This window comes from Bombus affinis, chromosome 9 (genome assembly GCF_024516045.1).
Source record: "Bombus affinis isolate iyBomAffi1 chromosome 9, iyBomAffi1.2, whole genome shotgun sequence".
Classification (NCBI taxonomy): domain Eukaryota; kingdom Metazoa; phylum Arthropoda; class Insecta; order Hymenoptera; family Apidae; genus Bombus; species Bombus affinis.
In genome coordinates, this window is record NC_066352.1 from 8,073,754 (window position 1) to 8,099,281 (window position 25,528).

Sequence of the window (25,528 nt, forward strand, 5' to 3'; positions counted from 1 at the left end):
GCACCAGGCATGTGCGAGGGATTTTATGTTCGCCGCCGCCGCCGCCGCCGCCGCCACTACCGCCGCCACCTCTCTCTCCCCTTCAGCCTTCGCCACCAACCGAGAATCGGCCGCCACCCCCGTCGCCCAACCTCCGCCAGAGCTCACTCGTCCCCGCTAACCTCCTACCCTGACTCAACCCCTGCCACCCTTCTTCCTTCTCCACTGTCCTCCTCTTCCTCTTCCGTTCTTCACCCTTCCTCCTTCACGCATCCCTCTCTCTTTCTTCTCATCCCTGTCGCTCTTCGCGTACCTCCTTGTCTCGCGTACCTCCTTGTCTCGCGTTTTCTCTCCGACGAGTGAACAGCGGGCCACCACCCAACCGAGTCGCGTTGAAGCCCGTTTTCGCGCGCGGTACTCAATGCGTTGCACTCGTCGCAGCGCGAGCAGACGCGCGCCGGTCCCCAGGAAGCAGCGTGGGCGGTTTTGCCCCGTTCGCCGGGACCCTCCGCTCCTGGGGCTGTGCCCGGTTTTCACCTCCTCCTGCGTGCCTGCGGACGTACCCTGCACCCGCGATTGGTACGCACAACTAACCCGCCCGTACGCGAATCCTCTCCTGCACCTGCCACGGTTCTCCCTCTCTCTATTAATCTATCTGTTTCTCTTCTATCTCGCTTCACGCGCCTGCCTCCCTCTTCTATCTTTCTCGCCTTCGACCCTCTCACCCTCTCACCCTATTCCCCTTTCTCTTTTCCTCTCGCTTTCTGTTTAACCCTCTCTCACCCTCTCCTTCTATTCCTCCGCTCGTCTATTTACCCCCATTCCGCCTGCGCGTATCCCGTTCATCTTCGTCCACAAGCTCTCGCTACTCTCCGGGCCACTGTCCTATCTGTGTTCGAAGTTGACCACTGAGAACGTCGCCGAGGTTCGACTGCGGTTTTCGCCCTCGAGTTCCTCGCACGCTCGTGGCCGAACGAAGCGCAGCCGATATTATCGCTCGATCCACGTCTACCCTATCCATCGGTACCATGCTACACGATCACCATGGGAGAGAACCTGGATGTTACGACGGTCGGCTCCATGCATTTCTAGCGAAGCCTCTGAGATCCCTCTGTGCGTTACACGATTCGTAGGTATTATCAGCCGTAACATAACCGATGTTCTGCGACTCGGTAATCCTATCGGTGCAATCCTATGCGTTCCGTGTGCTCGAGCACGATAACCCTATGCATAAGAGAGAACTTATATGCGTTTCTAAAAATGTGTCGCTAATTCTAGTTGTAACGTTCCGATTGAATCGTAGTCACTGCGCGTGTTCTGGTCGACAAACGGTTCAAGTGCGAGTGTACGTCGTAAGTCTCGTAAGGACACGGTGCGTCCTAGATGAGGACGTCTTCCACAGCGAGCAGCGGCGGCACGCGAATGGTAACTACTAATAGCTGACAGCTCACAAGCCGTGTCGTTACTCTAATATTGATGCAGGATCAGGAAGATGTTGAAGGCTCGTTAACAAACGATCCGATGTTAAACGCGCCATCTTTCGTCGAAACATTCGTAGAACGAACGCTACGATCTTAAATCGCTTACGATTAGCGAATTATCGCATATGCTTATCGTTAGAAGTGAGTCTCGCGTGTTAACAACTGAAAGGAATGTGAGAAATGATCGTGTCCTCGAAACGACAAGACCATTGGAAGTCGTAAGGTCACGTCGTGTCGATGCAAGTTCGAGATCACACGCTGGACAACGGTTCCATGTCAACCGGGATGATCCTGTCGGACTCGCTCTAATTTCCAAAAAGAGATTGCGTGTCCGAAGGAAAGTACAACGTTCGACGAGAGTTTAGAACGTAGCTTAGCTAGATTTGCGTGACCGGAGAAGGGAATTTGCGTATTATCCATTTTTGAGGGACCGTAGCCACGTGTACCATCTCTGCGTTTAATTTGTATTCAGGCCGGGTCCCGTGGCATCTTAAATTTCTTTTAGTCTTCGTGACGCTTATGCGCTGCTTCAACCACGTAACTCGTAACGTGCATTAATTTCAGATTACATCGAAAGCTATCAAGGCCGAGCGCGTCTCACGGCGTGCCTTGGATCGCATTGTACTGTTTCCAAGGATTCTCTCCCTCTCTCGCTCTGATCGTTAACTGCGTCAAGAGTGGATTAACGAATATAACGGTCGGTTTACATCTCCTCCGCAAAACATTCGCGGATCTTAAATGCACGTCTGTGAAGGGGTACTCTGTACTTCATCCGATTGAAAAGATCGCATTGTGACTACCCTTCTAGATAAGAGACACGGGGCCTCCAAAGATTGAAATAAAGTATTTACTCCGGTTTCTCGGTGGGATTGTGGGATTGTGCTTCTTCCAAATGTTTCAGTAAAACCAGGCGACGTTGGATTTTCCTTATTTGAAGTATACAGGAGAGGAGACGGTCGTTAACTAACTGTATTACAACGATGCGCCCGGTTCGAGAGATAAAAATCGTGGACAAAAGACGAGAGGAAGAGGAGGAATTAAAAGAAGCAGAATACCGTAGACTTAGGTGGTACGCCGACTCGTGTATACTCAAATGAAACTTTTCGTTTGCCGTGCGCGTCAAGAGGCCAGGCCTTTAATAAACTTCCCGGTATTTTCACCGAGCCGTTGCGAATAACTGTTACCTATTACCTGTCACGCGCACGCTTACGAGTTTACCAAGCCCAGCGAGTACGTGTAACGTGGAACTAGGTCCAAGATGCGGACGTAAGAACAAAGGCCACGGTGCGATCGCATGAAAGTTTCGTGTCGAAAAAGAAAAACGGAAGAGGAAACTCGCGAAAGGGAATTCTCTGATCATTGTCACGTAGCCATATTTCTCCCACACCGTTCTAAAGGAAAGGGAAATATTCTTCCTCCCTTTTTTTGGGCAATTTCGAACCGCACGATCCCGCGGTACGGTTTGCTGGCAGCTTCGCATATTTGGCACTCGAACGACGACAAAGTGGAAAAATTCGACTAGAAGAAGGTAAAAGCTCGACGTATCGCAAGGGGAGAAAAAATAGCCCACGAACGAAGACGCTGCAGGGACGCAAGTGTCTCTCCGGGGACGTCGCGATACACCGAGGGGGTCGGTGTCATTAACGAAGCGCGGTAGCATGAAGCGTTCTACAGTGTATCATCGACGTCGATGAACAATGGCCGGACCAGGCTCCGGAGTGTTATTCGAGCATCTAGTTATGCACGGTTATTCAGAAAATTGTGCTTGAATGAAGTGTGCATCGCTGATTAAATAATACCGGACTGTGCAATAACGATTTCATCAATTTATTGCGCATCATCGATTGAACTTAACGCTGGCTCTATTAATTTACCGACATTGGGCCCAGAGGGCATCAATTTGTAGCCGTCGCATCGGTTTGCTAGCAGCACGTGCTATGCCAAATTGCGTGGCTGCGATGAATCGACGCCCCGGTCCGTGATACACGCGATCGCTCGTGTGCAATTTTCCATCTCAAAAATTGTAAATTCAATCAGGGCAAAGACGCGACTGTCTTTGAAAAAAGAAAAGAACAAAAGTAAAGAAAAAGACTCTACACGCCGGCTATTGCTGCTCCTGTTCTGTCTGAAGATTCGGACGATTCGCTATTTTATTCCAATCACGTTTTTTCAATGGAACGTCGTATCGAATCGAACATCTCAAGACCTTCCTCGGAACGAAGGAAATGAATTCGCGAGGACAACGTTCTGGCCACTGTGCTTCGCACCTCCTTCGCGAACGCTACACGATGCCATCGACGCAGCCGAACCGCGAAGGACTATCGAAATGCGAAATGTTTCCACTGCATTCGACACGAAAGGCGTGCGTTAATAAATTTGGAAAACATCTGTAAATATTCGCTGATTGCCAAAGCCAGACGTACGAACATCGCGCTCGCGGACTGAAGAAGAGGACTGAAAACAAATACTGTCGAGAATTTGCCATCTTTCATTTTGGATTGTTTAATTTTTTACCATCGTATCACGCTCAGACATGGCTGCTTTACCGATTAGAATTATTCGATATTAGACGAACAGTAATGATATAATAGGAGGAAATGTTCATGTAGCTCGTGCAAGCTTTCAAGCCTTACAACTATTCAACGTTTCATCGTTGAGAAAGCTTGATAAAAATGAGAATAAATGATCGTGATATTACGTTATATTCAGTGCGTGGGATGAATGGAGTTGAACATTCCAGTTAGCGTCCGATGACATCTTGTTATACCAATTTCAGTTTCCTCTTCGAACCAGGAATAGCATTTGTTCTAAGCTTAATATACGATATATTTAAATATTTATCGATGTACGACATTTTTTCGTCAGAGCCTTGATTGGGTAGGCTGAGTTAGAATGGCTCTTTGTTTTAATGACTGAGAACGAATATATTTCTGCAAAAGGTCAAAGAGATTTTTCAATTTGTCCCGCAGATATTTTGTTTCTAGGATGGAATAAAGAAAATATTAAAGCAGTTAGACAGTTTGAATCGTTCCGAGTGAATTGAAATGGTTCGAAATTCCAATTTAGCTGCTGTAAGCTTCTGCCTGTACGTCGTTGAAGCGAGAAATGGAGATTTTATTTTCTTCTTGTCGTTACACTCGTTATAATAAATTAAAGTTTTATGCAACATTTGAAGCGGCTTTTAGTAGAAGTTGCTTTCTACAACAAGTTTCCGCGGAATATATCAGAAATATTTTCTCAGGAAACGTTTCTCCTCGTATTCTCTTCGACTAATAACAAGATTTTATTAATAGCATGTTTTCTACCATCGCAAACATTAAAAATCATAACTACGAAAGTATCAGTACGAGTATCTACCGAGTATGATAGAAGGATCGAATTACTAAACGTGCTTTCGAGGGATCGTCGATTGCGAAATATCTGTAGATGTTGAAAAATGGCAGAATGCGAAGAATTATTTAAAACAGGGTGTAATAATATACAGAACATTCAGATACAATGTCGTCTTCATTTCAAAACCGAAGTTATGATGAATGATGAAAGAAATGTAAGGAATTTGAGCGTAAAATCTATATGGATACGTTGCAAAATTAACATATGGATATTTCACGAAATGATTCGCAAATCACATCAAAGAATTTTGAATGTTTACACCGACGTAAGGGGGAATATGTACTTTACATCGAGGAGACCTGCTTTAAACTTCACAGAATCGAATTCTACGACCATTCCCAAAGTACATCATGAAATTACGCAAGTTACTTGAAGATGAAAGAAATTATCTGTCAAAATAATATGGCAGGCTTCATCTTTATTAGAAGAAGATGATACAAATGATAGTAAATTTGTGATGACTTAAACTTCGCTGATAACATTGATTCATCGTGCGAGAAGGCTTAGATCTTTACCGAACAAAACTTCTTTCAACGTCCAGTCATTAAACCCATCTGTCGTCTAATTTACCAGTTTACCATAATTGGGAGATTTCATTGTTTAACGCTCTCGTCTATGCGAAGGATGTAGCTCATTTGGTCGTATTAGAAATGTGGAGGAACAGCGGCAGGAAAAAAGAAACTGAAAGAGAGCAGAGTGGCGGAGGAAGGAAAACAAGTCGTCGTCATTGTTGCTTTCGACAATGTAGCTGTACGGTTGCATTGGAACACGTATCGCAACGAACTTGTATAGATGTTACGTTAAACTGCGAAGAAAGCGAAGCACGGGGCCGTCGTTCGCATGGAAACTGGAGTGAGTTCCGCGAAGGAGTAAGGAGAAGAGCTGAAGGGGATGAGGAAAACGGAATACTGGAAAGAGCGTCGTGCAACTATCGACCACTCTCATTTCGTCATCTTCTTCGTTGTGTGTATCGGGCATATCTTGGGTCTTTCGAGTAAATTCCGTGCAATCAACTAGCCAGGATGAATCTGCCTGCCGAGTGGAGGCGAGAAGTCGCAATAAAATTGACGATCGAGGAAAAAGAGAAGTTGTTAATTTCCTTTTTCCCAGCGTTACTCCTCGTCCACGTTACGATGGATCCGATCTTGTCGTTAATCTATCGATGCCCCAGCGTTATTGTCCATCTTGTGCACGAGTTTTCAGTAAAAAAGAAAAAAAAGAGAAGGGAAAAGGATAAAGAAAAGAGCAAAAAGGAGGAAATGACACCATGAAATATTAAAAGTTTCGCGCCAGTGTACCACGATGACGGGCACGACGTTCGTTACTTGTTTCGATTACTCGACGAAGATTAATACGCGCCGGCTAATTAATACGTCAGCTATCTCCGTAAACTTTCTTCTTATCGCGGGATGTATCTTACGGTGTCGAGGACTGATGAAAAGCCTGCCGAGGTAAAGTAACGCTCATCGCCGTTAGGCGCGTCTTTATCGTATAAACTAAGGAAAACTGAATTCAATGAAGAGACCAAGATCACGATCGAGTAATTGTACGTGATAAAAGGGAAGATAAATCCGGTTTCTAATCGATTCATCGGCAGAGTTTGTTATAATCAGCCATTGAGGGAGTTGGTCACAGCCACAGCTGTCTCATTGACTTTCCGCGACACAGTCGGCTTTTACCCTCGAGGGAGAAGATACTATCCGACCAGAACCGAGAAAGAAAAATCAGCTGTGCGTCGGTGTAGCAAAAGTAGAATGAGGACGTTGAAGAAGCCGTGGAGTCGCGTGCCAGACAAACGTCTGCTTCGTGCATCGAAAAACAGGAGTTCCACGTATAGTTGCAAGAGAATGGGATAGCTTTTACATGAGCATGAACGTGCGCGCGTGCGTGCTCGTCGTCGAGCTCTCGATTCGCTGGAAAGTGAACAGAGCGGAGAAAATAGAGCAAGAAAAAAAATGGTGAAAGGGAGAAAGAGATACTGACGGTGGCGACGATGGTGGTAGTAGCGATACGTGTGAAAACGATCTGAAAATAAAGGGCTGAAAGAGGGTTACGTAGCGTCGCAACCCGACCAAGCGATCGTCGCAGGAACGAGATAGTCGTCGCGCCTTCTTCCTTTTGCGAACACGAGCGAGAGAAAACGGTTCGGCCGGCCAGAGTAGAGCTACAAGTGGTGATAAACGAGGCCGAATCCTCGTTATTGCCCGTTGGGGAAGCCTCGAAAATTCCTGCGGAATTCAACCAGTTGATTCCAGCCTGAACTCGTCTGCTTTTATTATCCTTTCTTGTTTCGTGAACGCGCGGATTTCTAATACGAAGTTCACGCGTTCGCGCGTCCAGTATCGGTGTTCAAACGAAGAGCCGAATAACGGGGCGGCTTGATAAAAATTCCCTTTTACAGTCAGAAAAGCGAGAATAACCGAGCGTTGAATCGTCTTCAATTAGATGAATACCATTGCTCGTACAATTCTGTTTCTTATCAACAGTATGTGCAATGAATCGATCCGGTGGTAAAACGAAAAATAGGCTGTTAGAATGTCTGAAGTATATCGTGTAACGTTATACCGCGTTCTTCGCTAGTTCAACGGGATGGGGAAATCTTATTATAGAAATACGTAGTCGGAATAATAAAAACGAGCAGTTTATCATTATTTGGAAGCCAATTCCTGTTCCAAAAGACCAGATGGTTTGATAAACACGTCGTATTCTCGCGTCAAGACGATACATCGCCCACTTCGGTTTCTGAAACCATCTTCAGCCAACTATATTTTGCTTAAAGGAAACGCCTATCATCCTAGCTGGGTGCTCCGGTCTTAGTATAGAATATACTTGTTGCAAAGGAGGACAAGAGGAGCGGTGATCGTGCAAAACCGTTCATCGCGCGGCGAATTTCACTCGGAAGCATTCCGCCGGCTCTTTCTCCGAGAAATCTCCGGTCCTGTGACGGAAAATGAAATCCGATATTGTAATTCCACGCGCTTGTGTAACGCGACCTGCCATTGGAAACGTCGAGAACGACATGTGCGTCGCCCTTTTTCAAACCCGACGCTGCTGCACTTCGTGAAATGAATTTAAAGCGTGGGCGGCACGGTGACGCGAACGTGAACGCCGCGATATTAAAACACAAAACGGCTGGATGTCAGACTGAAATTCACTAGAAACCACTGGCTACGCTTTATACGAGCTGCAGACACCTAATAATAACGTGACGCGACGCGGCCACGTGTGCTCGTTTAAATTCGACGTGTGAACGCCAAATATGAAATTAGCTATATCCCAAGTTATCTCTCCGCCGAGTTCGAACGTCGCGTCGCGTCAGAGGTACTCGACAGGATTAGCTCGAAACCTTTCGACGACGTAACCTCGCCGGAAATTTTCCATAACGTCCGAAAATCGTTCAACGTGTCGTCGCTCTTTCCTTCTTGCCATTTTAGTTTCTTTCGTCGTCGAACCACGCGCCGTTCGCTTCTTCGTTCGTTTGCTCGCCCACCCGACTTATCTGCTTGTTCGTTCGTTATTCCGTGAATAAATAATTGAACGAACATGCGCGTGCGAAAGCACGATGAAAATTTCAATCGATGGCTTTTCGTCCGTTCACTACTTCAAAATTATTCATTGATCTCTTTTTTGCAGTCCGGTCTATCCCACTATTTCGCACTCCGCTTCTCTTAATTTCTCTCTCTTTCTCCGTCTCTATTTCTCCCTGTGGGAGCGGCTACGGGTCCTGCGACAAGGAATTCTCTGCTCGCGCAGCATCCATATTAGCCTATTTGAAAATCTCGCTTCACCTTGCATTTATGCCACGCTGATGAGCGTTACAGGACACGTTTCGCAATTGTAAAACGTACGTTGATGTATCTGTTTCTTTCAACAGCGATATAGCTGGGAGGAAACGGGGAATGGCCTATGAATATCTGCCACTTCGACTAGCGTTTAATCTAGGTCAACGGAATTGAATGTAGGATCGAGTTGAGATACTGTGACTATAGAGTGTCAAGACCAAATACATTCGGAGCAGTACTGAAATTTGATGGAATAGATTCGAAATAAATAACAACGACGTTTACGCCCGGGATCGCATTTTGTAAGAATTTTCATGGTTAAATATACCATACTGAAACGGAGTGTAAACGCACGCAAAATGCTAGAATAAATTTCATCCTGTTTCTAATGCTTCTTACCTACGAAAATCTCTCTACTGAAATACAATATATCGCTGCTTTGTTGACTACAAGTAATTCCCAGAAGCTGTGTCACGCTCAAAAGAAACATCTAGCGTCCTACTCCGCATTCCTTTTTGCCTTTGAGATAAAATAAACGAGAATAGATGAATGGGACATTGTCTATTATGCCGAGCACTATATAGTTTATTTGTAATAAGATTTCTTACTCGTATGTTTGAGTTTTGCGCGTAATAAGTAATTTCGACATCCTAACAACGTTTCATAAACAATTTAGTTGTTTTTACGCTACTGATATAAATCTAACGACTAATGCTCACGTAGCCAGTTCTTTAACATTCATAATGACGCATTGAACTTGACCCGTACACAATTACGGTACGCTTCTCGAACGAACTGTTCGCTCTAACGCGAGTAAACAGCTTCCAGAAAACTCTCTTTTACTCAACGCTACTACTTTATTCGTGCAAGTGTGCGAGGCAAAGGCGGGCTCGAATAATTCGTTCGCGCAAGCCTGAGGTTCCGTGTCTTCTCTATGCGGCTACTTACGTTCTTCTTCTTTATCTAGCTAACAAGTTAAGCGTGGCAATGGTACACGCATTTGACCTACGTGTATGTATACGCGGATGTACGGGAAGGCAATGTAAATAAATGATTTCAAGTAACGCCAGACCACGCTACCGCTGCTAAATCATCCCGCGGATCAATCATACCTTTGTCGCGTATTACAACGGTGAATCCGGGAATGGGAAACGTCGAACATCAGCCAGGAAGTAATAGACGACTGATAGAGTTGAGCACGGGGAATTTTTATGGGTAAATCGATGTTGCACGCGGAAAGGGCAAGACTGTGTGAGAGGGAAACGTCAGGCGACTCGTAGAGGGGCAAAGAGAAAGAGCGAGAAGGACAGCAAGAGGAAAATAGCAGGGAGAGAGAGAAGGCTCGATTGGTCGAGGAGAAGGGAGTAGCTGTGAAGGAGTGAGCGAGAGGGGAAAAGAGAGAGAGAAAGGTGAAATGTGAATACACGTACGATAGAGAGACAAAGAAGGTGAGAGGCAAAGGGCGCTAGAAATCTGGAGCGGGGATAGATCCAGGGGCTTTTGCGCTGTGCACGCGACCTTGAATGCCAGCCAGCCTAGACCTTGCCACAGCTCTTTCGCTCGGCTTGCCTAGTCCAGAGACCGCTCCGCCTCTACATACATACTGTTGTTTCAAGCGCCGCGCCGGCCTAAATCCGATATCTCGCTTCCTCTTTCTTCTTGCCTCACCTATCCTATGGCTTGCGGCGGGTTCAGGCCGCGCGCGATCGCACCGATTATGTAAAGATAAAAACTCGAATAATCGCTGGCTGGATCTCTGGTAATTTTACTTAGAGTCATATTGGTCGGTGCAATTATTTCTGCAATGCAATGCAACAATGTTGCACTTTGTAGCGGAACTTGGACCTAGAATCACATTTTGCTATGACTGAGCACTATCATATACTATGACTGTACAAACTGTAATTTAAAACTTGAATCTGTACTTATGCTTCTTGTCACTGCGCTTGAAAATATGATATGAATTTTTATATAAATATATAATTTTCTGTAATTAACATATTCGTATACTCCTTAATGCATATAATGTTCTTCTTGTTTTATTTTCAATTCTATGTTGAAAATTTTAAAGGAATAATTTAGGACGATCAAATTGGAAATCAACGAGGAGGAAATTCTACAGAATATCGCATATTTACCGTGCAAACATCGAAGGATACCAAGTCGTAGCTTAACTTTCTATTTATATTCTTCTAATGATGAACTTGTACATTCTTTTCTAAACAAAACTGATTTATCTGACCTTTATCGTAAATATACAAGCATAGCAAACCTACGACTGAAAAGCAACAAAACAGATAGTATTTCTAAGATACGCATTTAGAAACATTCGTACTTACATCAGGCATTTTCATTTTTATGACATTATGCTCTTTCTATTTGTAAAAGGCAGACAAAGATATCGTTTCGCCTTATGATATACATGAATACTAGATAGTTCACTGTAGGTTTGTGTCTACTGATCACGGAGCATTTAAATTGAGGTTTATATTTTAAATCATACAAGAATAATACGTATCTGAAGTATAGCGTTCAAGGTTTACGATTCTGTTGCTCGCTGAAGCGTTCGCGCTAGATGGGATCATAACGGATCTTTGGACGCGACCGCGCCTAGAATCCAATGGGTCCAACACAACTCCGCGGTTTATCCACCTGACTTTTTATGTTTTTGCCAAATTGTGCACTTCTTAAGATTGCAGCGGCATCTGCCTTGAGAATCGCGAGGCGTTCGTAATCACGTGACTACAATTGCACCGGTTTTCTACTCAGATGTTACCGATCACATGATCTATTGAAGTTCGTGCTAAATTATACCGATTCTTTATTTTCAATGGATAGTGAGCTTAAATTGATTTTGAAGAATTATGAAATTCCTTATCCTACGTTTCCAAGTATTGGGTAATTTTATTATCTTTGTATTTTATATTTCATCCGAAGAATTGTAAATTATGAAATAAGGAAAGCAAAATATCCTTATGAACGATATAGCACTTTTAATAAATGTAGTAATATATGTTATATTGTTATATATATATATATATGTGTGTGTATTATTGCGAGTAACTCTGTAAGTAATATATTTGTACTATAAAACAGTATGACATATAGTACGGTAGTATGAAAGAAAAAAAATTTAAGCAATATTGTGTGTATACATAAAATTCCACGAACGTAAGTAAATTCAAATATGGCTGAAGTTATCACATGTGGTTTGCTATATATAATAAAACTTTTATAACGTATTCTATTATATTTAACATTTTATCAAACAATAATATAATATAAAAAAATGATTTTAAGTTCTAGCGTTTTTTATTTTAATACAAAATCAAAATATTATAAATTAAGGTATTATTTATCAAAAAATGTTTCGAAACACTTTTGTTGTTTATAGATGTCATATCTAGCACCGATGTAGAATCGTAGTACATAATGTACGTAGTACATAAATTTTTAATTGTGCTAAATCTAATATAATATTCAATCAAAGTACACATTTTTACTACATTTTGTCTGTCGGAATTAATTTGAATTTGCTTTATTAGGTTTGTAAGAGATATTTTACTTTATTATTTATAAGGTGTATTGCGCGGGTGCTCAAAATCTTATGCCGCCACTGGGACAGAATTCAAATGTGTGCCGCTTTGAGTTCCGCGTGTCGTATCGTGGCGTGTAACTAAACAGGCTCGTTGATTCGATTAGTGAGTGTTTGAAATTGGTGATCGTACGAGTTATCCATTATGAATAAAATGACGAAGTTCAGAAAAAACTTCAAGTATATTCAAAATTACAATTTTCCACCTACAAAACTTCGAAATGTGTTTTGTACACGATGTAAACACCAATTTTTTTTTGAAGGTAATCATTCATGTTCCCAAGTCATATGCTTGCCGGTGTTTTTTTCTTTCGATTATTTACATGTTGTACATATTAAATCTAAGCGAAATACTTATTTTTAACCTTTTTTTAATGTGATTTCAACAATCGTATTGTAAAGATCTTTTGATCTACTTCCATGAACATATATTTTCGTTAATGACATTTTATAATAAGGAAAAGTAGGAAATTTACACAAAAAGCATTGTTAGTATGCCTGCTACTTTCCTTTGTAATTCTAATATAAATGATATCCCAGAGGTTAGAATAATATATAAATTAAGGTTGATAGCATTGTTTAGATTTGTGTTACCCATGTCCATTTGTAAAGTATGATTAGAAAAAATACTAAGAAAGTTTTATCTTGTTTGTTTCAGCATTTGTTCCTATGCGTGGTACAATACCTTTGTTATTAGACTGTGGACATATAATATGTGATAAATGTGCTAAATCATTTGTTAATCAACCTTGTCATATATGCAATATAATCTCAGAGTGTGACAATAATAATATACTTCAGTTACCTCTAAACATATATGTTTTGGGATTAATGGTCAAGTCACATAATCGACCAATTAATACAGATGAACAAGATATTTCTTTTTCTAAACCTTCTACTTCTAAATCAAAGCAACAGAGCATACAAGGTCTGTATCATATTAGAGAAGGAGAAATTATATTTTTTAAACGATGCTTTAAGTTACAATGAAGTATCCTTCATTTTCAGGTTTATGTTCTGAATGTGGAATTCAAGCAACACTAAAGTGCCAACAATGTAACGTTCTCTTTTGTCATATTTGTTATTCCAAGGTATATCACTTATTATGACTGCTTTTTATTACATTATTATTTGTTTGTTTTTGGGGATGTATCATTGATTGCATTTTCTATAAATTATAAGAGTATGAATGTTATAGTTAGTTTTGTGTTCATGTTATATTAGATTCATGGGAAAGCGCTACAAAATCATTCAAAGATCATACTAACGGAGGAAGATAATGAAAATTCCTTCATTTTAAGAAATACTTGCTCAGAACAGTGTCTTGAACGGATAGGATATTACTGTGAAAATTGTGATATAGCTGGATGTTCACATTGTATGATACAATTACATAAAAAACATAATTATTTTCCTTTAAGCGAACAGGTTTGTATTATAACCGATGTAAACAATTTATTAGTGTAACATTGAAAAGAAATAATATAGTTTTATTTGTGTGTTTATTAGAACAATAAACTGATAACTGAGTTCTACGACGTGTTTGGCCGTGTGAGTGAGAATCTCAAAAGAGTTCAGCAGGTGCAAAAGGTAAGTTTAAATTAATTTTTTATTCTTCTTATAGAAAAGTTATTAGATCTTAGAGCAGATTATTAGGAATTATAGTGCATGCATAATAAAGAAAAATATTCATGTTAAATGGTAAATAAATAATTTTATTATGTACTTGCAACAAAGTATTAAGTACAAATATTAATCATTCTCATAGAATCAATTTGTTACAATATAATTAATTGTAAAAACTGTTCTCTGAAGTAGCAGAAATTTTCAAATTAATTTATCGTCATACTTGTTTATAATTGAGTATAATATGTTGCATATATGATATATACCTAACGTATAAAAGACTGTTATTTGTCTGTGAAATGCATGTATAAATGCAAACGTTTTTTTATAAAGTAATAAAGAATATATGCTGTTATAAATAATTACATAATACAAATATGACTAGAGGGAAGAAAAATACTTATTGACATTATCGGTTGTTCCATATGTGTCCAGTTCCTGCATTTCCAGTTGCTTTAAGTGCTTGAATAATTAGATTCTGCATATTAAATATTTCATTACAGTAATAATGTAGTAATTTGATTTCTTCAATCTAGAGATCTTATACCAAAATTTTCTTATGAAATACACTATATATATAAGAATAAATCACACACAAACCTATAATAAAAATATTGCACATTTTTGAGTTTCACAAAATTTCTCCACATCCAATGATGTGTAAGAGACACAACCTACAATCGTTCACTGCTATTTATAACAAATAATGGCAACAAGGTATATACGTTAAATACGTACTAGAGTTGAATCAGCAAAATTACAATAATTTAACTAGGATCTAGACATATCGATTATTCATTTTCTTTCTCCTGTGTTTGTTGTTTATCCTTGAGTTTTTCTTTTTGCTTCTCTTTCTCTTTTTCCTCCTGCTGTTTCTTCAGTTTTTTCTCCTTCAGTTTCGCCTCCATCTCTTTAAATTTGAGCTCTAAATACCGATCTACTTCCGGACCGGTGAAGTCCTCCGGGAATTTTGGCATTATCGGCAGAATGTACTTGTAGAGTCGTTCATTTAACACGTATAATTGAGTTGTCGTTTCGCATTTCACGTTGAACCACCAGTCGCACGTTAACGCCACTTGACTGAATATAGTACCGTTTGGGCATAAAAACGATGATTTACCACCATTAAGATCGCAGTAATGCCATACCTGCGAGAACAACATTATTATCACTGTTAGAAATCGCAAGCAACTTTGAAATTTCTGTATACAAGGTGAACAAGAATAGGTGGTACAAATATTATTCAAAGACAAATTTTTTCAATCATCGTTTCTCAATATTTGTATACAACAATAGGAGCGAGAGTTCCAATAATTCCTTAATTAATACAATTAATAGATTTATTAACGAAATTATTAACATTACTTATTACTTGATAACCTTTATGACATTATCCAGGCATTAGTCATGAGAATTTATTTTTTCATAGATCTTTCAAATTTTTATATATAACTCTACAACAGATCTTGTTTCACAGTTTCGATTTATATCTATATAAGATATCATCGTATGTTTAATTGTTCCACTCATTCTTGCCTAGTTTGTAATATAAGTCGTTACACAATCAATTTTATTATTAGAAATTTAATATTAGAAAATATAAAAAATAAAGACATTACCTGGCATCCAGTATCCGGATCGCCAAAGAATCCTTTGTAACGCTGCTCCTTACAATTGAAATTCGTACGAGGTATACTAGAATAGGCCGGATAGTCGACATTAGCCTTTCCTCTGGTAGCACCATATTTTAGCGACGTCTGTGGGACAACTTCCGTCGTAACAGGTGGCAAGGGATATCGTTCCTGTTGCAATACATCATCACTCAAATCCTCCGTGATAGCGTAGGAATGATCAGTCGGATCTTCGTTGGTTTGCGGTCTGATCGTCGGTACGAACGGTTCTTTCTGTTTCGTTGGAATTTCTTGTACAATAGGAACATAATATTCCACCACGTTGTTGTTGGTCAAGCTGTTCGTGTTGTAATTCGACTGAGGTGGCGGTTTAGGTTTCGTTCCATCCTCGTACGACGTTATTTTGTAACGTTCAGGGTCATCGGTCAAATATAGCGGATTTGGTGTAGCTTGAAATCGCGTCTCGGTTATTACCTTTGGCCTCGTTTGCGGTCTTACCCTGAAACTCGTTGGTTTCTCCGGTATCCTGGGTGGTAGAGGTGCCACCATTGGTGTTAAAGGAGACGCTTGGATCTGCGGGAATTCTTCCTTTTTCGTGTTGTGAAGGATATTCAATATCTCTACAAGTGTCTTTAGACTATTGTCTATGTTATCCTCGTTCAATGTTTCTGGTAAACGTTCACTTAGTTGGAAGCTTTCCACTATTTGTTGCAGGTTTACGTTAGGATTTCGTGGTAGGGCGAGCATAGGAGATTGTTTACTCGCTGGTAGAGGTTCCAGCACGTTCGGATATACGTTAGGTAGTGGAATTTGTCGGTGATCTTGGAAATCCTTCGCAGGATAATTAACAGCAGTATTTGGTCTGACATTATAATCAAGCATGTATTCATCTCGTAGATTACTGTAAATAGGTTTAATGGGTTGTTTTCTAGGCAAGTGATCTCTGCCATTTGTCGTGTAAGGTCGTAATGGTCTCACGTTTGTATAATATCTGTTCTCCTTACGGATACCTTGACTGGATATCGTAGTTATCTCGGGATACGCTACCTTTTGATCCCGATACAGTTGATACGGTATCGGGTACTCCTCATAATTGACCTTCGAACTATGTCTCACGGGCGTGAAATAGTCGCTATCGGCTCCTACGTTTCGCGGATCGTATTGTATCGATGGAATGAATTTCTTGTCTTGATTCTGTACATTCGTGCGATAATTGTTCGTTCTTCGTGGTACGGTATTCACTCTGACGAACGATTGCGGGCTCTTTCTCACTCCTACCAGGCTATTTTGTATCTCTTTTCCAGGAGTGCCTTGTGACACCGGGTTCTGCCCGTTTACGTAATTGTTTGCTACGTAGAACGTCATGTAGGGTATCAGTCTCCTGTATCTTTCTTTGAATTCCTCCAGCGTGATATCTGGCAACGATTCGTCATCTTCTTCGTCGACTACGACCTTCGTCGAGTTTGAATCAGAAGATGCTGCGCTAGTCTTGGTGGTTAACACTGTAACAAAAAATTAAAATTAATTCGTACGAGATTTTTTATGTAGAATAGGTATTAAATAAACACGTATATTTTATAGAGCATAGAGAATGTAAAAATTATCGACCCAATAAAACTAGCCGGCATGAATAACGAAACGCGAAAAAAGGCTATCCCGTTAACCAAGTAAATAGATCGATCTGCGCGCGAATCACAAGCTAGGAAACAACTTGCATAAAATACGCTTGAATGGTTTAACACAATTGAAGTACCGAAATGGTTAAAGAGTCGCGCATTTGACAAACGTACCGTACGAGTCCCTCTGAAATTTAAGTGTTTTCGAGTGTTGCGTGAGCGTGTCGATGAGAGAAGGGCAATAAAAATAGGAACGATCTGGTAATCGGTGAGTTCTAATTACTACGACGATCCTGGTGAGGGGAAGCTGATAAAAAGACCAAATGGAAATCGAGGGAGGGCGAAGGGACAGAAAATTGGAAGAAAGTATGTGAGGCAAGAAGAAAGAGGGAGGAAAAGAATCAATTCAACGCGATGACGCTGCCTTATAGCAACGCGTGAGACACCTTCTTAATCGGTCTTTTAAAAAGCTACCAGCGTGCATAGTTATACCGCAACGCGCCTACTTCTTCCCGCCCGCTCTTCTTAAATCTTAATCTTTTCCCTCTTGCCGGATTACGTGCGAAGTAATGCGTACGCTGCACTTCGGCCTGGTGAAATTAAATTAAGGGGAAAATATTCGTAGAGCTGGCCAACGCTTTTGTACGTGCACCGAGATAGCAAGAATAAAGACTGTATCGGTGTGTGTATCTATGTACGAACACGCATGCTGATATATTCGAAGCACTCAGTGCGCGAGCGCGTTTGTACCCTTGCGTGTGTGTATGTAGTCGTGCAGGATATATTCGGTCTGGCACGTTCGAGTGCTGCAACCACTAAAAACATACCAATCCTCCGGCTTTGCTCTCCTCTGGCTTCGACCCTCAACCCTACGCGTGTACGACTACTTTTCCCCGTTATTCGCGTCTTGCTCGATCGTACAGAATGGTTCAATCTTTTGGTTGGTTGCTGCAGACGTATGTACGTTGCCTGGTTGAATCAAATATCCCTGGGAAATGGAGTCTGTTCGATCGATTCCGTTGCCAATTATTCCCGTGTTTAACAGCTAATTATGTTTTCTTCATTTTGCTGTTCTTTCGTTGCAAGGTATTTGCGGCTCCTTTTTTGTTCGTACGTTTCGAACGGATTTATTAACTTTGATTAATAGGTCTTGGAAACGGAGGGTGGAACTATTTGTGCGGCGATTCTTTGTTCATTCTGAAGAAAGATGCAGTTAACTCTAGTTGATGACATTTTGCTTGACTACGCGGACTTTGATCAATATAGCTACTGCACAGAGCAGCTAATTAAGAAGTTCTTCATGTAAAAATAGGAGAAGTTACTTTGTGTTATCGTTATTGCATTGATTTTCATCTTGTTTATTCTTCTTTTAATTAGAAACATTTCTTAACTTCGTGTAAAGAATCGTTCGTTTATGGCGGATTTGAACATACTTATTTCTGTGCAAATAATTTCAACTAGAGGCATCTAAATTAGGACTCAAACTAAACATTACTTAACCTCTCCTTCCGAAGCAGTGTTGATTTATCTTCGTGCATTCATATCGATTTCTTTGTATGAATAGTTATATATATATATCTACAACTGGAAGAGAATGTGTACAGATTTTCGATGATTCGATTTGATTTCTTTATTGCTTGAAAAGATTTTTATATGGAAAGTCGCGAAATATTCCTATCGGCTGAAATGAAAGCGATGAAAAAATTCATGTTTGCGAAGATAACTGTGGATGAAAGTTTCATGTTGTTGGAAAAAGTAAAAATTGAAATTTTGCTGGTTTAATCGACGTACGCGATCGGTTAACGCTTAAAGAGTGATATGATAAAGGTGGTCGATTATATTTACCTTCAGTCAGTATTAAAACTTTCATCCTCAATCTATTTGTAATTTTTATACTTTTACAATCGCTATTCGTAACACTCCATATCACTCGTATAACGAACACGTGCTAATATTTCAGACAAAATCCTCCAATCCTCTATTCTCTTTCTCTAAACGAACGGCAGGAGGCCGTCTTCGCTATGCCTGATCCTGTTCGTCACAGAGATGGTCGTATTCGGTGCAAAGGGAAATGTGTGTGTGGCCATAAACCTGACGCTTCTCTATACCCTGCATGAATTTTTATAAACCGATTATTTAGTGGCGATGTAACATAGTACGTGGCTAGGTGGTATCGTTTTCACGTTATAGATAGACAGAGATAGAAGAAGCTCAACGGTATCCGAGCGTGGCACATCAAAGGGACCCAGTCTCTCTGTTGCATTGCACACAGATATACACCGACCCCGACCTGGAAATCCAATTCGATTCTGCATGAAATGAGTCTGGAAACTCTCCGCGTAGCGCGCACCGCTTTATTAATCCTGTCAGTACGGAACGTGATTGAAAAATCCGCAAAGCGCGTGTACCGCGAGTAACTCTCTCCGTTTGCCCTCTCTAAAGAGGTGCTTGCCCTGAAAATTTACAAAGCGCCGTCGCCTATGTCTGTATCTGCATAAGGATGTACCACGTTCCTCCGGGATAACCGGACTCTTGACCTCTCCACCCTTTGGTTTTGCATTTTACCCTCTTCTTCGCGCGAACTCGATTCTGCTCGACGAGTTATGTTCACACTCGTGCTGGCCACATCACAGGCACTTCGTTTCTCGCCGAAGAAAATTTTATGTATCTTAGAGAATGGCGATCGCTCACAGGTTTGATTTCTTTAGTCCGCGAATTTTCTATCTCGATGAGCGATCGGCGCTTTACCGAGGTAGTTTTGGGATTGTTGATCGGTAAAATTGAGACATACAGGGCTGTCAGGCTATAGGAAGGTTGTAAGGATAGAAAAGTTTCAAGCCTTTTTAAAATTTATTTGTTTTATATATAAACTTGTGATAGTAACGGAGAAATACAATTCTTCGTATCACAGCGACGTAGATACTTTTGCAATTGATTTTAGAGTATGAAATCTTGATGAATAAATCTCAAAATCAAACAGTATTCGATTCCTTTGTACCACAAACCCAATCGTTACACCAATTTCTAATAAATTTCATTACACACCTCGATAACCTTGTATCGTTCTATCGATTCGTCACAAACATGCAGATTGTCGTTTGTTCAACCTAAAAATTCCGTGCCGAAAATTTACAATGTACAGCCACGTCCGACTCTGCTAATGAACGTGTTCTCCCTGTTCAATTTTTTATCATTTGATTACCTTGTTCTCGCAAATACCTTTTGTTTTCCCAAGCTTCAGGTATTCTTTTCTTTTTTTCTTTTTAACGTCATTCGTGCACGGTATATTCACACTGAGGCGAGTATTAATTTCGTATGCGATTCACGCACGCGAGTTAATATTTCCGGCAAAGGCGTCGCGATAGTTTTTCACTCGTTAAGGAACTTTCGTTTTCCGCAGGCGGGAAAATGAGAAACGGGTTTATTTGGTCGGATGTTCCGAGCGCGTATTGCTTCGCTTTTTGACACGGCCCTTCGTCTCCTGGCCCATACAATAAATAAAACCGGCGGTCGCAGTAATTTTACCGGCTCGCGCGATTGGGAATATCGACGTTGCTCTGTTTTCCATAGGCGATATCAATTGTCCGCAGCAGTTGTTCTCTATTCTGTTGGTCTCGTGTCTCTGAATTACGATTGTAACGATAGGCTTGTGTTACGCGAACTGGTGTCCATGGATTTTTGTTTATTTTATGCCGTCGAACCGCGAACAAGACAAAATAGACACCTGGCCGCGGCGGGATTTTTATTATCCAACGAGAGTGCGACCATCCAATGAATTTTTTTCTCGCCCCTTTTCTCACTGTGCTTCCTTTTTTTGTTTCTTTTTTTCAATTGTAGATTCTATAATAAATTGCCTTGTATTTCACAGCGAATCCTGACTATTCGTTTCTTCGGCGTCCGTCCCGAAACCCGGTGATATTTTATGTTATTGTTTATTCATTTTCATAGGGAGAATTAACAGCGTTCAAGGATTAAAAAATGTTAAGAGCGTCCGCCTGCTGGATTATACGCGTCCTTGTCAATTATGGAGGTTATACTAATTTGGTCGTACGTGGGGACGGAGGAAAGAGGATGTTTTGTAAATTCATAAATCGAGTATTAAATTTATTATTGCCGTTGTAGAGGAATACAGCGTTCTAATATCTCGCCTCTGGCAATATAACTATTATTCCATTTGGAATTCATTTGTAGCTTGTAATTTAGAATAATTTACTAATCTTACACTTTCTTACTATCGTAAACAGAATTTCTGTAGTCTTTGTTTTTAAAAGCATCGTTTTTGTGACCAGATTACTCTCATAAACAGAATTTCTGTAGTCTTTGTTTTTAAAAGCATCGTTTTTGTGACCAGATTAATCTCCGAACTGAAACAACACAGCGTGAGTCTTTTTTTTGGCCACGTTCGTCTCAAATGTCACACGTTCTTTGTTTATATAAACATTGCCTTTTTTTCGACTACATAAGTACGTGTACACTTCACGCTCGTGTCACATTACATTGCTAATGGAATTTCAGAATGTTTTATGTAACATGTACGATATGAATAGGAGTCCAGATACTTTCGTGAGTCACTGTATGTTGCAATATTTCGGGTCTCGCCGCGGATTGATCACCGCGTCTGTTTCTCTTTACGCTGCACGGGTTTCTACATTTGTGCAACGTATCGTGGCGAGTGGCGACGACACGAAAACTCGACGTGTCCGGCAGAATGTCGTGCCGATTCATCGGTATCTCGATACGGAATATTAATTGACGGCTATTGGTCTCCCGGATTACGTTATTTCGAAGGCACGTGATCTGGAAGCGTGACAGACGGGGGGTCCCATTGCGAGACAACTACGCAGTAGACGCAAACGGAATTCAGAGGCTGTTCTCCACCTTTGGTGCCAAACCTCTCTTCAACCTCTTTTCCGAACCCGTGTCTCTTGCACAATGAGAAAACTAATTAAAATCGTGGCGAACAGAAGGTATCTTCCTCTGTCGTAATGTTTCGAAACAGTTCGCCTGTTATCTCTAGGTCGGATACACGTGAGTCGAACGTGGAGAACGAAGTGTTTCCAATCAAGCTTAATACCTTTCTCGTTTCTTCATTTTTCTGTCTTGTTTCGTTTAAGATGAACGGTCTCTGTTTATTGTTTCGTTTATCGATGAAGTTTCATGGTATACAGTGTTTTGGTATAGAGTTGGTTGTTAGGCAGTTTCCTTTTGTCTTTTTATTCTGTTTGGATGTTTTATTGAAAGGAAGGGAAGGAAATAGTTTCGAGAGATTTTGCCGAGTTATTTTGAATTATTCTGAATTAATAGCATCGGTTAATAGAATTGGCTTGGCGCGTAACAATTATATAATTCGTAAGATTTTCGTTATTACGAATAGCTTTGAAAGAAGTAGAAATTTGACAAAGTTCTATATTTACATGACCATGTAAAATCCTAGCGTTAATCTACGATAAAAGTTGAATATTCTAGAGGATGATTAAGCTACTGACTTTCAATTTGCTAACGAAAATAAAATGAAAGTACGACGAAACAATGAATGTAATTGGCGAGGTAATTTTAGCTGAAACCATCGAATTGAAATCTCTTTGAACGAATCAACGTTTGAACGTTCATCGAATACACGAAACGGTAAATAAATGAAACAGTTTTTTTCAAGAGCGACGATTCTATGCACGATCCTGGACGCGCACGTGAAGTAGAACGACGGTGAGTTTCATAAAAATTGAAAGGGACCCGGGTTTGTAACCTGTATTCTGTCGCGTCGAGTGGACGTGTAATGACCCTTTCGCTTTCGTATCGCGTGCATGTAATTACCTTCGTTACGCGCGCGTACGACCGTATGAAACGGCGTATTTTCGCTTTTCCTTCGCATGTACGCGCACCGGCGTCAAGATGAGAGAATACGCGTTATAATTGCGCGTTATAAAAGCCTCCATTTAAAATTTCAGATTCGGTATATCGGAAAAAGGTGAGCCGACGACTGGCTGCCGACAATAACGAGATTAGCACAGGGTAAATGAGGTTTTAATGATGATCGTTTTAGTAACGTTCCCGTTCCGCGTCATCGATAATTAATGATTGTTGTTCTTCCTTTCTCTCGTTTTACCGGGCCTGATTGCGTCTCTTTTTAAGGCTAAACCTCATGCCATCCGTATCGTCCTCATCGAGGATGTCCATTCCTACGAATACATCTGTTAGAACTCTCAATTAACAGGTGTTTTTCATACGGTAACAAGCTTCAGCGAGATTATATCACGTAAATTATTTTGTTTTACAGAAGTTAACGCAGATCTGCTTTATATCTGACACGGATCGTCCCGTTGATAAAGACAATCGAATTTTTTCGTAATTCGTATAATTTCTAAACTTTCCACGCCAGGGTTAATTTAATATAAAATTGTTTGGTCTGCTCGTACAGTTGGAAACATCGATAACGAATTTAAGCTAGACTCGTTGCACCGCTATTCGTGTTTTTACTGTTGCACACATGGAACGAATTGCTTTAATAAAAGTTTACCAACTGCTATTGTGCGGCTTATATGTTTTTTGACGGGGCATCGATCCTCCTATTCGATAATAGATAATGAAGCATAATTTTCTGGCGGAGAAACGATTACCGTAAATTATTTAGTAATGTAGTTTCAGGATGTAAAAGCGACAGCGTGATTCTTTTTATGATACTGCAACGTCGAATATGTTATTTCGTTTAAATTATTGAGAGATTTTCTTGCGTTACAGGTAGGAAAATATCTCCTTAAATTTCATACCACTTTGCGATTATAGCCGTAAGTTCATTCCAACAGGAAGTCCTGTGCATAATATACAGGGAGTTACATAAAGTCTGTTGCAACTGTATTCTTGCAAAAGATATCTTGATCTCTTATTATGGAGGTCTTGAATTCCATTCTCAGGTAATAAAGAGAAATACTGGACAATATATAATATATATATGATACTGTATGGTTTAGTTACTAAATTTTCTGCTATCTCTCCGATAGCTAGAATTTCCAAATTAGATTTTTCATGGAATATGTTGATATTAGAATTTGTAATATTCCAGCAGAATCTATTTCGTCCATACTGTAGTATATAGGATATCCTGCTCGAATTTATGTAAACAAATATTGGACAGTTTCTAGGAAGAAGAATTACAAACTATCAATCACAGAGTTTGAGGTTCTCTTGTAGAATGTTGTCAAACATTCACGAACTTTTAGGATACCTAAGACTAAACAGAGTGTCATATTAAAAAGTCCAGGAATAATTTCCCCCAGAAAACCAAGAATCAGAAGCTACCGATCAAAGAAATTGCACGTTAGAATGCAATTGCTTTACAGAATGCTATCAAACGACTAGAAATTCATTCAATTCAAACCGTCAAACCCAAAAGTACGCGGGAATCCAACAAACCATGGAAAAATCTAACGGTAGCGCGTTAATACGCAGTCGGTTGACAGCACGAATTTCTGGTTTACCTTTGACCCGTCTGAGTACAGGCATCCGGGAAGCCAGAAACGCGACTCTGCGCCGCGCGTTTCGCACGTCATTTAATTAAAACCGGAAAACGAGCCGCGTAACGACACTCGTCCCAGCGGCGAGTCGCGCGAGATATCGGTGTGTGTGTGCGTTTCGAGTCTCATGGATTCTCCTCGAGTAACCGAGAACGCTGGATCACCTGGTTGTCGGCTCGCGATCCTGTTCGCAGGATTCGTGTGTACCGTCGTGTTACGCGTCCCTTGTGACGAAACTGGTCCTTAAGGGAAATACAGAGCTGTGAAATTAGACGAAACACGAACAGACTGTGTGTGTGTGTATGTTTCCTAAGAAGTTCCTGCGAGCAACACTGTGCCTTGTTACCGGAATGGCAAGCGACTCTGTTCTACAGGATTTGACATTGCTGTAATGGTCATTGCGTACAAGCTTCACGCAAGTTCATTTACTTGGCGATTCCAACGAATTCGTGTTACGATTGTTGTTTAACTTCGCCTCTTCTTCTCTGGCGCAAAAGGAAGGTGTTGATTTAGGATGCAGAAACGTTGATGATCTTTACGTGGGTTTTGGTTAAATTAATAATGAGTTGCTCTGGAGATTTATTATTGGAGTTAAGTTGCACAGAGTTGAATAAGATTATTTTGTTTTTGAGGATGAAATTTATTGTATATTGACCTGAACTTTTTGGGAATAGGAAAATACCTAAATTTCGAGGGGATGGATAGATGACCCAGTTTCTTTTTTGTATCAAGGTGGAGGTTTCATTTCAAGGTAGAGAAAAATGAGTGATTTTGACTATTGGTGGCTTTTGAAAAGATGGAAATTTCTTGAAATAACAAGATTTCTCATAATAAATAAAATAGAATAACGTGAATTTTCTTTTTCTGAAAGATTTTGTCCGCAATTCTAAATCGACTTAGTCGATTTGTAAAATATT

General features: G+C 40.5%; 2 protein-coding genes across 6 annotated transcripts in view; one reads left to right on the top strand and one right to left on the bottom strand.

Moving 5' to 3' along the window:
• The first annotated feature begins 11,428 nt into the window (after positions 1 to 11,428).
• LOC126919997 (tudor domain-containing protein 1) overlaps positions 11,429 to 25,528 on the top strand; it is a 311,431-nt gene continuing 297,331 nt past the window's right edge. The window contains exons 1-5 of one of the 5 annotated variants that reach the window (XM_050729782.1): positions 11,429 to 11,533; positions 12,889 to 13,158; positions 13,239 to 13,321; positions 13,455 to 13,658; positions 13,740 to 13,820. In XM_050729782.1, the coding sequence (XP_050585739.1) occupies positions 11,500 to 11,533; positions 12,889 to 13,158; positions 13,239 to 13,321; positions 13,455 to 13,658; positions 13,740 to 13,820 (672 nt within the window). In that variant the 5' untranslated portion in view covers positions 11,429 to 11,499. Of the gene's footprint in view, positions 11,534 to 12,286; positions 12,494 to 12,888; positions 13,159 to 13,238; positions 13,322 to 13,454; positions 13,659 to 13,739; positions 13,821 to 25,528 lie in introns of those variants that run through there. The other 4 variants (XM_050729780.1, XM_050729781.1, XM_050729783.1 and 1 more) reach the window with 4 other exon arrangements.
• LOC126920006 (uncharacterized) overlaps positions 13,925 to 25,528 on the bottom strand; it is a 68,510-nt gene continuing 56,906 nt past the window's right edge. Inside the window, exons 2-3 of the mRNA XM_050729816.1 lie at positions 15,476 to 16,989; positions 13,925 to 15,004 (exon numbers count right to left, since the gene is read on the bottom strand). Coding sequence (XP_050585773.1) covers positions 14,648 to 15,004; positions 15,476 to 16,989 — 1,871 coding nt within the window. The 3' untranslated portion in view covers positions 13,925 to 14,647. The remainder of the gene's footprint in view (positions 15,005 to 15,475; positions 16,990 to 25,528) is intronic.